Consider the following 16184-nt stretch of genomic DNA (forward strand, 5'->3'; position numbering starts at 1 on the left):
AAGAGGGCCAAACATATATCACTCTCTACAATCAGAAAAAAAAAAAAAAAAAGCATTAACCTGTATCACAACAGAAAGTGCCTGTGAAACTGAAAAGGTATGTAGATACCAATCACAAATTCATCCAGCCATCTCAGGAGACAGGGGTGGTACTGCAGGTATTGTCAGAAACATTCTAGCAAAATATGGAATGTTAAGGCAGGCTCACAAAAAAACCCACACAAAACCACAAAACAACCTCACCAAAAATAAGTCCAAATCCATTCATTTGGGTAAAACAATCATCTGTCTCTACTCATGCATGCCATTTGCTCTTGCTGCCGCCACTCCTGTCAATCTGAAGTTGATAGGCAATGGCCCTATGATTCAGGGAAACTGCTGAAGTGTGTACTCAGGCTTCAGTTTGAGAGATGGGTTCATTTATCATCACAATAAGCTATTACCATTGATAGGTCACAACACATTGAAGAGACAGTCAGCCTAATTGGCTCAACTGAGTTAGCTCTGGATGTGCCTCTAGGAGAGGAGCGCTGCTTTGCAGGTAATATTCCATCATCCAGCAAACCACTTGTTTAATAGTTCACTGCAGTTCAGCTTAAGGATCTAGCACATGATTATCCCTTCCATATGCCAAATATTGAGGTCTTAGTCCTTTTGTATCTTGGGTGCAAGAAGACAAATACAAATTCATTCTACAGTTATGGTAATCCACATTTCTAAAAACTTACAGAGTATTTAAAATTCTCACTTTCTAAAGAAATATATTGTATAAAGCTAGGGTTTCTCTCTGGAAAATAAAATCGCTTCTTCCATTATTCTCTTCTATTAAAGATCATCTTACAGTATGCAAACTTACTAGGAATGTTAAGTAATGGATCTCATTTTGCTTTCTAGAGATTTCACAAATCAGCATGAGTCCATTCAGAGTAGTCAGGGTAGATGAGACATGGGATAGTGTACATGAGACACAGGATGTACAGGATTTAAAGGATGCTTCATACTCTGTTCAGGTATTAGATCAAGGCATGATACTCAGTATTAATGTGCTTAGAATGACGACTCTATGAAAACACAAGTTAAAACTAAGTAAATAATTCAAGCTTCTGATCACTACTGTGCTACTTACTTGTCAGTTCTGGTTACCATTTGGTTATTCAAGTACTTGGCTGCTTATCACAACCATTATGAGTACTGCTTCCCATAAACTAATACAAAATATATTAAAAAAGCATTACTTTGTCTACACTTTGAATATCAGTTTGGATTTTCTTTCACTAATGATGTCTTAATTGAATTTGTATGATTTTCAACCATTTATACCACCTTTGCATCTTCTGTACTCTTGTTAGTAATGCTGCTTTGTGTTTGAAAAATCAGTGACTCCTGCCAATATTTTGTTTTACAAACACACAACCTTTTTGTTAATGACAATAGATGTAAAATGCTATTTACCAAGTTAGTTGGATTGGGTCTCCCAGATCTGTGAATTGATTAAAAATTCCCATAACACCCATACAATAAATATGAGTCTCATAAATCCACACACACAGACTTCCTAATTGCATGAGGATACGGGCGATTAGCACTTGGATTTGGGCACTGGTGCTACACCTGTCTGGTTTTAAAACTTCATAATGACACAAGGTAGTGTGTCAGTCCAGTTCAGGCACCAAAACTTAGTTTCTAAGGGCAGACGTACAATAGCAAGGCTATTCTATTCTATCCTATATGTAAAATGGAAACAACAGAATTTATCTATCTTGTAGAGAAGCTGCACGTAAGGACAATCTTGAGATTGTCAGATGCTACTGAGCACATCAAACTTCAAAAACAATATAGCACAGATTGAAAATACAACAAATGGTTTGTGCTAAAGGCTGTTTCCCTTATGCACTATCAGAAATTCTCAGTATTTCTGCCCTGCTCCATACTGCCTTTTTGATATGGAAAGCAAAATGGAACACCACAAAATTACAAAACTAAAGCTCAGTGGCATTGTGCAGTGCTACTAATGCGTTATATAAACTCAACAATTTCAATTACATTCTATTTCAAGAATTTGCAAATCATTTAAATTTGAAGTAAATTATGGGGGACAGGTAAATCAAACAGAAATTGCAGTTTATTTATTCATAAAGGGAAATCTGGAAACTAAACATAAATGTAACTCTTTACGACTCTCAATATTTTGAGGATGACTTTTCAGTAGTTCTCAAGTATACCCTTCTGGTGATGGGCATAAATTCCTTCATCACATCCTGTGTAACCCAATATGAACTAGATGTTTGGACTATAAATTCTCTCTGATTAATCTAAGAGAGTAAAACTTGATTAAACACTTTACTTACAGGTACCCTGTGATGAGCAAGGAACTCTAAATATAGTTTTCAAAGCAAACACTTATTTACTGATGAAGTATTTAGCATGCAGAGGAATGTATATAAGAGGAATGAAATATAAGAAGAGCAAAATCCCAATGTATCCTCCCTTTCATAAATTTCAGTTTTCCTTTGCAGTGGTTAAGTAACCACTATTTAATTTACCTATCTCTAGCTTGGGAATCATCACCATATATCTTTGCATGGTGATAAGCCCTCAGTACAAACCTCCAGATATATAAATTCTTCCCAAGTCAAAGCCTTTTTTGTTTTCCTTCTGCTTCTTCAGATCCTTCATTATTTTAGTATGTGGGATCAAAGAAATCAGAGAGTAAAACTTTGCAAGCTGGAAAGCATATTCTGCCAATTTACTTACTTTTAATTATTTCCTATCACCCCTCAGTGTTCTCTCTCTAGCATTCACTTCCCTTCTTCTGTGAAACTGCTTTATTTTCTGCTTGTTTCTTCATTTTTCAACTGCCTCTATTGATTGAAACCCTTGCCTTCGAGGCAGACTTGGGCAAGCAGGTAACACAAAGGACACTTGAGATTTATGAAATAATTTCACCAACAGTAAATTTCCTCTTTTATCTAGGATAGTGTAAGATGATTTTAGCACCAAGAAATTAAATGTAACATGGGATATGTGAAATACTGCAGTCAGTGTTCTCAGCTAGGCAGAGTCTGAGCCCTGTTTCAACCCATTTCCAAGGCTCAAAGAGGCTGTAACAGTCTACTGGGCATCCTTAGTTTCCTTGTAATCACAATAATGGCTGCACTTGAACTGTCCCAACAGGCTACCCAAGCATAATTAAAAGCATTAACAAGGAACAAAGTATGCAAAATTTACTTATTTCTTGGTAGTTCTTTACAGTCATGGGTAGCTGAGCCCCAAGTAGGACAGTACTAATACTGTTGCACTTTTTACTGGGGATCAAGCCAAATTTGGCAAGCCACAGCTGTGAAAGAATGCAGAGACCTACCCCTGGCCATTTCATGCTGCCAAACTGAAAGAATATTTCAATAAAAATAAAGACTCTAAATCAAATAATGAAATACAAATTAAGTAAACTTAAAGAAAGCATCAGGTGTGGTTGAAATCCTTAAAATGTTTTGTTCTTTCCTTGGATGTCTGCTCTGTTTGTCTCATCTTTTCCATATCTGACTCTGCCTATTATCTCAATTTTTAGAAGCTATATTGAAATAAGTGCTAATAAAATAAATGGCACATTTGTATGAATTGAAGACAACGTCATACTGTTGAGTGAGTCTGATTACCATGGTGACTTGGTTTCGGTCAGATCAGTTTAGATTGTGATTTAAAATAAAACAGAATTATTTAGATCAGTTTAATGTTACTTGTTATAAAAAGAAAAACACCAATAAAATAAACCATCCTTTTCTTAGAAGAATGCATTCCAATATGAAAGACAAAAGATACTGAAGTGCTGAATTTACAAAATTTATTTTAAATTTAGGTTTAACTGAATCGCTTTAATTTTCTGCCACGAGTTGGCTATTGACTACTTTAAAAAATCTGAAATTTGCAGCAACTCTGAATATTCAGGAGTGTTGAAGGACATTTCTTGCATACTACGTACTGCTGATGCCTATTACTGTTTCTTTTATAGATATGGGTAACATGCATATAACCCAACTACTTCATCCTACTCATACTTCCAATATATTAGGAATCATTAGCTGTCCCTACAGAACTGGCTTTGGTGTGTTATGCCTTACACTTGAGGATCACATTATTCCCTACTCTGTTCCAAATTTACTGTTGCAAGCTTGGAGATGTGCTTTGCTACACATTCAAATCTGGTGCCAACACTTTCATGTGCAGAGGGTATAAAAAAGGCAAATTCATCACGAAATACTGGCCTTACCATCACACAGTGAGCAGATACTTCACACACTACCAGTAGGTCACTAAAGGGTGACCTGCTTAAATTTGGACAACCCATATTCATCAGGGAACAAAATCTTCTACTGGTGGCCTAAACTGTCCATACAACCTGAAATAATGGGTTTTCATAGAAAGGTGCATAAAGATCCCACCAGCCCACCTATACTGCACTATTTTGCTTCCCTGACAATAAAAGCAATACAGACACATGCTTAAAAAAATCAGTCTATCGGCTGAATTTGACACAGCTGAGTGTTGGAATTCTCTAGGCTAGATTACTTTCACTAGGCCAAATAATTTCAAAACCAACTGATGGTAAAAATAGTAGCTTCCAACTACATTTTAACTTGTATTTCATCTATTTAAACCAGCAAGTATTATGTTAGATTGCTTTCCTTTTTGAGGCAGGCACTAAATATAAGGGAGTTGTGGGTCTTTTTAACTGCATCATGTCCTATGAACAAGAAAATCTTGAGATCTGAAACCATGACAATACTAGATGAAGCTTTCTGGGCTTAGTTGCATTCATAATTCAGGGCAATTGATCCCAACATTTCAGTTCCAGCTGATTATTGTATTATTTATGCTTCTTTATGTTTTGGGTCTCAACTCCATCCCTTCCCCCCCGTGAGCCATAGACTGCAATTTGCTTGCATTACTCCGCCTTTTGTATCAGAATTGCCCAAGAAATGAAAACAAATGGAAGGAAATAAACATAAAAGCTATGAGGACCTAGTTTATGATTATTTTATAATTCAATTTTTAATCCTATGAGGTATTCTAGGCAGTCTGTAATAGATAATATGTCACAAAACAAACTGCTCATTCTATCCCAATCTAGTTTTCCACCATTGAAGTACTTTAAAAAGGCTGACAGATTTTTTAAATTTGCATGAATTGACTACAGGCTCATTACAGTGTCTTCATTTCTGGACTTAACAAAACAATGACTTAGTGAAGTCAGCAAATAGGTTATTAGCAAATAGATAATTATAAAATAAGAAGAAAATAAATGAAGGGACAGGGTCAAAAAGTCCCCTTCCTGTTCTCTATGCACAGACTCTACACAAAGCTTTCAGCAGCTGTCTTGGTTTTAACTAGAAATCAGAGAAAGAACAATATCTATCATATGGCTGCTTTAGGTCTATGGAGTTGACAAACACGATCTGCAAGAACTTTTCCAAGAGATAACAAAGCTAAACGTTCAAATATTTTTGCTTTTATTTTCAACATGCTCTGACCTCATGAAGGATCAGCTTATATTAACCTTACTTACAGTGAATGGGATCATGCTGTACAAATAATTTAAATGATTCCTGAAAAACAGGGGTGGATTCAAGAAACGTCTCAATCCAAGTCTGTCAGTATGCATACAGTGGTTTGGAAAAAAAGTGGTTCAGGGTTTCCATCATGTTGTTTGCAGTTTGAGTAATGGCAGCATTAGTGTCTGCTCAAAACCCAGATGGCAGAGTGGGAGGGGATGTATTACTTGCTGTGCTTTGAGACTTAACAATGTCCAGAGGTTTGAATTCTAAGACGAACTCCACCTAAGGACTGAACTAACCTGCAACTGCTGACCAAAGGCAATGCCCTAATCATCTGAAAAAGGCAAGGCAAATCTCAACCCTCACATTAAAGCTCGCCCTTGGCAGAGAAAGGAAGATAAAACTTGCAGATACAGAAAAAAAACCCAAAAAACATGTACCCAAAGATGGAAGTTTCCTCATGGAATTTCAAGTGGCCTCAGCCACCTCTCATGTTTGTGTCATGGAGGGGTGGGAACAGGTGTCATATGTTTAGATATGTTGAATATCATGTTTACTTTTGTCTAATTATAAGGAGCTTCTACTCATCATATAAATTATCAAATTGCTTTTTGATGAGGCATCAAAGAAGAGTGTATACATAATGTTAGACTTCCAAAAGACTGCACACACCTAACCCTTCTGCACCAATTTTAAAGAAACAAGTGTTTCACATTATCCTGCTGAGTCGGGTATCTAACTTTTAATTTATTTTATGCTTTCTTTTCAGTGCTCTGATCAAACATTATCATACTATAATGTATGTATATATGTATAATCATACTCATAACACTATCAGACAAATTAATAAAATATTTTAGCATGGACACATGTTTAAAAGAAACTTATAGATCTATTGTCAAAACAGTTTAAGAAACTGCTAACTAAAAGAAAATGAGGTTTTCAAATACCTAAAATGTAATTAGAGTTTCTAAAATAATGCAATTTTTCAGATTCTAGAAGGTCTAACACAGCACAAGTCCTCATGATTGCTGCAATCCTTAGCTCAGTAGGCTATGGGAAGGTAGGCAGGCAAGAAATATAAACTGCTTTATGATACCTACTAAAACCTTAATACTAACCATTTTAAATCTGTTCTCTCAAATTATCCACTAGGTATTTTATTTCTAGAAATTAAATTCCTCCAGATTACTCCCAAATGTATTCTGCATCAAAAACATTGTTCAATTTCTGAGTTCAAATGCATATTATATGGGTTTTTAAAATGTTACTTGAATTTATACAAAGAAGTTTAAGTTCTGGTAGCAGCATATATATTTACAAGTCTAAAAGGGCATGGTAATGTTAAATTAATTTGCTCATGTTTTTCTCCCACTCTGACATAAACAAGAATCCTGTACCATGTACAGCCTCTTGTTATTTAGAATGTCTCCTATGAGACACAGTCAAAGACCAGTATCGCATAGGGTAGTGTCACCCAGATTCAGATGAAAAAGAAAAAGCTGAAGGCTGCACAGGGGCATCCTATTTATAATGGTTTCTTCCTTCCAAAGAGGCAGCTGGAGGTGGATGTAAAACAATAAGATAGCACACATATGTCAATCAACACTGTGGAGGCACACACAGGACATGCCAACTTCATAATAAAAGAATTATTTGATTTAAGTTTTTTGAGCTATATTTGAAAACTAGGAAATGCAGGATCAATACTACCTCTCTTTATGCAATTTTATTTTGGGAAGTATTATTTAAGAGCAATAATTTTAGCGATATAGAGGAGAGGCAGCTTTCTGTGACGTAAGATTTATAAATGACAATAGAAGTGTACATCTTGATAAAAGACTTCCTAAGTTTTTTTTTCTATGTTTCTTAAGACAAAAATTTTTAAAGATTTTGTATGCTTTGACATATCAATTATTCTACAGCTAGCAGTTATTCTCAAGAAAGGATGTTTTTATCTAGATTCAGCTATTTGGTTTTATTCAGTTTCAGCTATTTAGAGAAATGTTTTATTGAGTTTACAAATAAGGACTCTCAATATTCTATTTCCATTTCCCTTTCCATAGAATAAATCATCTGGCCTAGGCATGTCATTACAACTATAGTTTACATGATGCAACATGACAGTTAAGATGCATTGTGGTAATTTGTGTGCTTTCACTGTTATTGTAGTATCAAAAATTTATATGATTCAGTTATTAAGGCAAATTGCTTCATTCATACAGTGATATCTGACAGTAACCACAAAGGACCTCCAAATTACACTGAAAAAATATCTTCCACATTCAAATAATGTGTGCATATTCCTACCATTATTTCTCTCACTGGCTAGAAGCCAGACGGAATTCTGTAAGGAAAAGTATCAGTTCACATTTCAGGGTAAGTTCACCAGACATGCAATATTATAGAAGAAACTCCCTCTTGCCCAGCTAAGTGAGCCTGACTCTCTTTAACAATTTATAGGCCATGAAAAGGATGCCCAATTCTTCGGCATGATGTTATTTAGTTTCAATTTGCTCACTTACCTTCTGTCATGTTGATTTTCAGCCAACAGGAAGAAATAAATAAATAAGTAAGAGGTTGACTAGCCTGAAGAGACTACAGAGGAAAATGTGCTCAAATACATCACTGTTAGCATTTCTGATAAGTTTTAACACAATCAGGGTTACAGGAAATGGAAAGCTGTTAAGCTTTCTTCACATTTAATGCTCATTCAGTCTTCAACTCTACTCTCTGGGAAAAAAATGAGATTTTCATGAAAGTATTTTGGATTTGGTATTAACCGGTGGGGTGTGAATATGTGTGCACATGCACACTTAGATACACGCAGATTTAAATACACACATCAGAATTGTCACAAAGCTCACAACAGCATTTTCTGAGTTCCAGGGCAGAGAGCTCCCCACACACAAGTTTCCTGAAAAGCACTAAACACCCCCACAACATCTGATACACAACCTGCATCTCTGAAAAGCAGATGAGGGAACTGGTTTTCAAAGCAGAGTACAAGGTGGGAAGAGGTCAAGCTGAAGCACACACCAGCTAGTTCATTCAAAAACCAATGCTGTGAACTAGCTGTACTTTAACACCTGACATCAGGAGACCAAAGAGGGCTCAAGGTTAAAGATAATTAATTTTATCTACCTTCTTACTTCAAAAGGATACTCCACATAGGTGATTCTTTTCTGCTTGCAATTTTGCCAGTCAAATAGCTAACCAATTTTACCCTCCCTCAGTTCCACCCCTCTTCAAAGCCTTACCTTTTTTCTCAATAAATCAAATTAGTGTTTAGGCAAGTACCACCTGCACTTACTTTGTTGCCCAAATAAGAACTGGGTGCACTCCAATAGTAAATCTGTGGCAGTACTTTTTGTGCAGCCATATTGCTGATGCTAAGCTGCTGATGCCCATCAAATCTCTTTTGCGTGGGGATAACTCTGATGAGACCTGGTAAGTCAGTCAGATACCAACCATTCATGTCTTCTATCTAAAATGATAGAAAAAAAACGAATAAATAAAACCCACATTACAGTAAGAATCAGGACATTGATAATTTCAATAGTAACAGCCTCACATTCTTCAATTTTTTAAAAAACTGATTAAGTTTAATAGCAGTGTCGAAACCAAGGCAAACACAAAGTAAAAACAGCAAACATTTCCTATGGTATATGACTAGGAATTATAACTTCTCAGTTTAAAAGAACTGCAAGTATTTGCATTCTGTGCTTCATGGTCCAGAGCAAGAAGGAAATTCCATCGTACAAACCTACATGCAAGAATATCTACAAATACTTAGAAAGCTTTCAGTAAATAGTATCAGTCACAGATTGTACAGAAAATGAACTGACAAATGGATATACATTTTCTGATTGCTGTAGGCAGCACAATTTATAATGTTTTTCCATTCTAAAAACTTAGAAGGCCAAATATACTTTTTATATCTTTTTGGTGCTGGAAAGCACCAGAACTTGAATTTCTGAAATCCCATAACTAGAAATTAATCATCAGAGAAGAACACACTGTTTGTGCAAAGATGGCTTCTGGAGCCCAGATACAAGCAGAACAATAAATGAGCTCAGCCATGGAATGGAAAATTTCCCAGCTGCTGGCATGTAAATGAGAACATTAGACATATATGATGTTACTTGAAGACTTCCAGCATAACAATATGGCCAAAATCAAGATCTAGTAGAACTAGAACACATATCCCAAACTCAATCTACAGTCATGAATATGTAGCAAACATCCGTTTCAGTGGCATCAGTGTCTGAGCTTTGAGAACTAATTTACAGTTTAGAGTATATTTGCAGGCTAAAGACATTTTTCTATCGTATAAATAAGAACAGCAGGTTCATCTCCCTCTCACATCCTTTCCTAGGAATGCAGCATACAAAAGAAATGCATTCAAAATGCCCCCTGCAAGGCATTCTTTTTTCTTACTTAAGCTGTGTGTTGTACATTTACTGTTTCCAAATTCTTAATTACTTCAGGTCTAGAAATTTAATAATTACCTGGAAAAGAGGTTGCCCTATGGATATGGAACATTTAATTCAGGAGTAGCTATGTATGCACATTCCAGGACTGTGCTTATGCATACAGCTTCAATTTATACTGTTATAGCTTCTTTTGTGCTTTTCACTGTTCTAACTGCTCTATTTCAGAACTTTCTCACAAAGCCTGACAAAGCTTACAAGCATTTTCTTCCAGATAAATGAAAAATAAGAGACATGCATGATTTTCTAATAAGAAAAAACCTAGTGACAATGGTTAGTGACAACACAAAAAACACAAAGCAAAGACATGTACAGGTATGATATGATTTTTCTTACATTTCTGTAGGTAAAGGGAGAGTGTCTGCAGACATTTGTTTTCCCAGAGCAGAAACATTCCTCACAGCCTTCGGGATTATTTTGCTGAAGATTGAAGAAACCTGGTTTACAACGGTCACAGTTTTCTCCTTCAACATGCTCCTGGAAAGGTACATTAGAGTATTACTTCAGATGTCACAGATGAAAATCAGAGATCACTGGTTTTTTATTCTTCAGGAGGACTCTCAAGACATTTATAGGAAAGACTTTCTTATTTGTGAATATTAGTAGCAAATCCTTTACACAGTAAAAGGTGCTATGTGACTGCATGTAAATTATAGGACATGGAATTTGAACAATAAAAGATTTGTCATTTCCCATCTCTATGAATGGACATATTTAATTTCAGGCAATATATATAAAATTTATTTCCTTTACACTTGAGAGTCTCAGAGGAGAAGGAAGAATGGCACAATGTTACGACCTCAACAACTATAGTATGTAGCTAAGGCTGACAAAATCCATGCACATCCAGCTGATGGAAACTACAGGTACGTGGCAGTAGCTGTACTAATCACTCTGAGTATCAGTTTTTCAGAGATCTGTCACTAATAGATGAATTCAGGATAAATACAACTGGTAAACAGGCTGCAGTTCTTCTTTTCATAACTACATGTGTTTGCCAGCCATGTAGTCAGGTTTGGAAACTCCTCCCCTGCAGGAAGACAGGCACTAAATATATATCAGCTATTTTAAACTTGGCATTTTGTAATTATATTTTTCATAGAAAACTTGCATTGTGCATTAAATCCTACTATCTTACACTATAAATCAATTTGTCCTATAGGCAAAATTAAAGCTAGGTTTTCTACACAGAGTGTGTAGCAGGAGGCTTATGATATGGTGCTGGCTTAGTAATTCAGTATTTTCCCCAACAGAGCTCAGAAAATTCTTCTTCTTTCAGAGGTATTATGCACAGTCTCCTTAACCCTGGAGACAGAGCTCTGTGGAATGCACAGGGACTGAACTGTTGGCTCTACATCAGCAGAGAAGGAACACATTCTAAAAACCCTGCCTATACTGCACAGTCTAGGATAGCCCAAAATGCACAGCTCCCAAGTAAATTCACTGAAAGCCATTTGATAGCCTCCTGGTTAAGATGTAGCAAATCTGGCAAAAACGGGGCAAAGCAGGGGGATGTATGGGGAGAAAGGACAGTGTGAGTGAATTAAGAGAAAATAGAGACAGCGTGCAGAAAGTGAAAGTGGCAATGATCTGCAAAAAGGGAGATACAGTGAAAATTTAATGTCTTCACCACTAATTATACAGTAAAAATATGTGTAACAAAGTATCTTTGCTCTATCTCTACTGCTGTGTTCTATGCTCCTCTTCAATAATATCATTCAGACTATTAAACAAACCACAAACATCTTTAATAAAACTCAGGGTTATAAGATAATTACATTTAACTTCAACATCTCATTAATCTCAAGACTGGCATTTTCACATTTTCACCAGAAATCTTGGGATTAATCAATGCCTATTACTACCATGGGTATGTCAAAATCAACTGGTTACTTAGGCTTCATGTGAATAATAATGTGGGCAACATCTGGACACAGATACTCTCACCCTTTATTTAAGAAACTACAATTATGAACACTGGTCCCAAAATTTCATACTGTGTTGATGTGTTTAGTGTGTGCAGAGCAGGAAGAAGAAAATAAAAAGAGAGCTGCAAAACAAATGTGTTTAAATGCAAAGTTGCCCACTCTGCAGTCACAAATATCATCTGTAAAACCTGTAGAACTCCATTGAGTAGGCAGCAAATTCAGAGAATAATAGATATAATAAAAATCAGAGGTGGAAAGGAGATCTAACCTATCCCTCAGCAAATAAAGCAATGTTTCTGCAACCCCATGTATTTCTCAATACTTTTCAGTGCAGTATTAAGCTATCCAAAGAGGAAACTTTTAACACATACCTTCATAAAGTCCCAAAGCCTATCCAGTTAGGACTGTTTTTCAGCAATTTCCTTTACAAGAAAACTATCTTTAGCAAATTTAAAGCTCATCATAGGTAATTGAAAGATGTGATTAAAAGAAGGGAAGCATTTCCTAAGATCTGCTATTAACCAGACAACCCACTTTATTCTTCACATGGAGCATAACTAATCTGATGATTTCAGTGTCCCTTTGACCATATTCTGCTTTGATTTGAATTTGAAGATTGCTAGTGAAATTAAATGTGTATGTATCTGTATCTCAGCTATGTACAAAAGCTATCATTTTTCTCCCACAAGCACTTAAAAAAGGAGGAGTACAAAGAAGACAAAAGACGAACACTGAGAGAAAAGTGCATATAATGAGAACTCTCTGGGATAGAAACACTTATTTCTATTCTTTATTTATTCATTTTGGTCTGTGTGTACTAACAGGTCAGTTTGGCATTATATGAATAACATCGTAAGAATCATTAAGCAGTATTTATCTGGTATTAAGCATAATACATCTTCATCAAAGCTCCATTCCAAGCCAGAACATAGCAAAATCACCCTCTTATGATCTTCTAGACTTGATGGCTAAGTAATTAGAAATATGATGTGGATGATTTTATTTCTGACAGAGAGCATGTGGCTGTTACATAAAGTGAGGATAAAGTTAATTCTCTGAGTAGATTTCAGTGCTATTCAGCTGTCAACCCAGAGCTTTGTGTGTGTCTGCAGCATGAGACAGTAGTGTTTTTTGTACATTCCTGTATTTTAACATGTCATGTAAGTACTTTTAAATTCTCATTTGTGACTAATTCTGTTAACTAAATTTTGGAAGGGAATTCCTACAAATACAGTACAGAAAAACTGATCAACAGTACAGTGAGCAGTCCTTTGGGCATATTCATGGTCACTTACTAGACTGTGACTTAGAAAGCACAACCATTTATAAAGCCTTTCTGATAGCTAGGTATTTTATAAGTGGATGCATCTGCTTAAAAATGTTTTTCATTTCAATGTAATATCAAGATATAGTTTGAGGTAGATACCCAATGGCACACAGAGAAAAACCCTCTTAAATTTTCTTCCCAGAAATTAAGACATTCATCCTACAGAAAGGATAGATTTTGGTTTTTTAAACATGTTAGAGATTTCTAAGCAACCATCCCAAGGCAGGAAAAATGACAACTCCTAAAAGACAACTTTCTTTTAATAGATCATCAGTTTGCTCCATTTTCTCTTTTTGAAATCAAATTTACAGGTTAGTTTTAGAAGTTACAATACTGTAAACATATAGTTTTTGAGTGGATGAGGATGGGGTTTGAGACAAGTGATTCACAGGCTTTGTAAGTGTCCCTTCATTACAGATGTCTAAGGACTTGTATGACAGGCAGCATACAAAGCTCCTAGGCAAGTATGTTGATTGAAGTGAGTTCTGAGATGACACAAGACCGTGTAGGATTTTGTAGGACCAGGACCAAGTGTTCTGTGAGAAGTGGCTAACATAGATACTAACACAGCCAGGTAGAACAGTGGAATACTCTGGCATAATAAAAGGGCATTAATGCAATTTTTCAGTACCATTAGTATCTTTCTATGGCTTAGAAGAATTGGACATCCATACCTTGCAGATGCAGGGACCTATGCAGGGGTCATCATTTTCACTGCCCTCAAGGGAGCAGTTGCAGGGCAGGCACTCAGGATATCCTGTATAACCCAAGGCACATCGATTGCAGCTTTCTCCTGCATAGCCAGTCTTGCAGTGACAGAAACCAGGCAATAAATCTATGGGAAGAGGGAGAAAACATGAGATGTATTTCATTTGCCATTATTATTGTCACATATGTGTGTTAGAGTTCTCAAAGCAACACTTTTAGTAGGTTTAGCATAAGGAGGTGTTTACTGTTGTTCACACCACCATCTATAACTCAGAGTCATCTGAGAGAGGCTAGAATGTAAGAACAGTGTAAGAATAGGGCAAGTATACAGTGATTTGAATTCTGAGTTTCCAGAAATCTGCATATTAGAAATCTTGAAAATTGAAACATATCCCTACTTCTTTGCATCTAACAGTCCCTGAAAACTTTCTCTTTCATTAATTCATCTGAAGACCTTTCAACGTGCTTTTACATTCAGAATCTGTAAGGCTCCCCAGCAGGGAATTTCACATTTAGCCTTGTATAGTGTGAAAGAAAACATTGATATGTGATAAATCTCTATTTCTTGCCATGTAATTATTATATCATAGAAAAGAGAAAGTAACCATTCACTTTATCCATGCCATCTGTGATTTCAATATACATCTATCATATCCTCCCTGACATTTTTAATTCATATGCCATAAACTCCTAAGCCTACTCAGTATCTCTACACAGAAACTGCTTGGTATGGACGAAAATCTCTGTTGTCCTTCTCTGCACTTTTTCCAGTTCTAATACATTATTTAAAGAGGGTGTGCATACTGTAAATTGGTTTGATTGGTTTTTCTGACGATTTTTTTCTGTTGTTTTTTTAGAAAAACGTAGTATTTCCTAAGGACCCATTGATGTTTTTGACTACTGCCGAGACATAACAGAGATGACAGACCTGAGGCACAGTCCGAGGTAATTCCAAGAGCTGTTTCACAACTGATAGTGCTTAATTCAGAAATCGCTGTAATCACTGTACAAGTAGAACTACTTTTCTCAGTGTTCTACTTTTCCTGTAATTGCTACAAAATTTCACCATTTATTTTACTACCCAGACACTATCTTGAGATCCTTCTGAACATTTTGCAGTTCTTTCATTTGTCTATGCTGAAAGATTTTGTACTTGCTAACTTTGTCACCTTCCTACTCATCCCTTCTCCAGGTTAAATATGAATATTTTCAACAGTTCATATTGATCATCACTGTGAAAATGGTCCATTTATTCTTTTAACCAAGTACTAAGCCATGAAAGAACCTTTTCTCCTTATCCCATTACACTTTCCTTTGTGGGTTTTGGTAAAAGATCTTGTCAAAACCTTTTGAAAATCAAAATACAATATTAATCAAATGAGCCTTTGTTCACATATTCATTTAATCCTTCAAACAGATTCATAAAGCAGGATGTCCTTTACATAAAACCCCTAGTCTTGATTTTTGCCCATTTTTGCCACATTTCAGAAATGGTATAAATCCTTTATTGTAGATCTAGTGATTTCCATGGAACACAAACCAGATCTTCTGATTCTAGTTTTCTGGAACACCCTGTCTTTCTTTTGAATAAACAGTGTCTATTCAATATTAATACCTGTTTTCAAAAATATCGTAAGCTATATTTAATGCCTCAAGCAACTCAATTTTCAACTACTCAATTCATCCTGAAGCCATGGATAAATATGCTATATGCCTAACAAATTTTGATTCTGCATTTATCAGTTCACTTTAAATCTGACACTTCTGTTTGAGGCAGTTCTTCTGACTTGTCCCCATGAATGAAGACTCCCAAGTGGGAAATTCCCTGAGCTATTCTACTCACTGTTAAAAAGAATTAATATAGTTTTTCTGCTCTGCCCCTTTCTTTCTTGAGATGTCCATTTATATCTTGATTACACCTAAACCATATTTAACTCCTACTGCATTTGAATCTCTAGCGCTCTGATTCTGAATTATCTGAAAAAGAACGTCTTAGCAACATCTAACTATTTAGAAAATTATTCCTTAAAATATGTGTATTTATTATTAAGAGCATGACTTTCTGGAATCTATCACAATTTATATTCTTTTCTATTATCCTCTGTTAGGAATAACTTCTGATTTTCAGTGGGTTTCTTTCTGTTGTTTAAAAAGACGTATCTTTTTTTTTTTGTTA

The 16184-nt window shown here is 35.7% G+C and overlaps 1 protein-coding gene across 1 annotated transcript in view; it reads right to left on the reverse strand.

Annotated features, from left to right (window-relative positions):
* LAMA2 (laminin subunit alpha 2) overlaps window positions 1–16184 on the reverse strand; it is a 254837-nt gene that overhangs the window by 184841 nt on the left and 53812 nt on the right. Inside the window, exons 10-12 of the mRNA XM_066546117.1 lie at window positions 13975–14135; window positions 10382–10522; window positions 8866–9039 (exon numbers count right to left, since the gene is read on the reverse strand). Of these exons, the coding sequence (XP_066402214.1) occupies window positions 8866–9039; window positions 10382–10522; window positions 13975–14135 (476 nt within the window). The remainder of the gene's footprint in view (window positions 1–8865; window positions 9040–10381; window positions 10523–13974; window positions 14136–16184) is intronic.

The sequence above is a fragment of the Molothrus aeneus genome, chromosome 3 (assembly GCF_037042795.1).
Source record: "Molothrus aeneus isolate 106 chromosome 3, BPBGC_Maene_1.0, whole genome shotgun sequence".
NCBI classification, from domain to species: Eukaryota; Metazoa; Chordata; class Aves; order Passeriformes; family Icteridae; genus Molothrus; species Molothrus aeneus.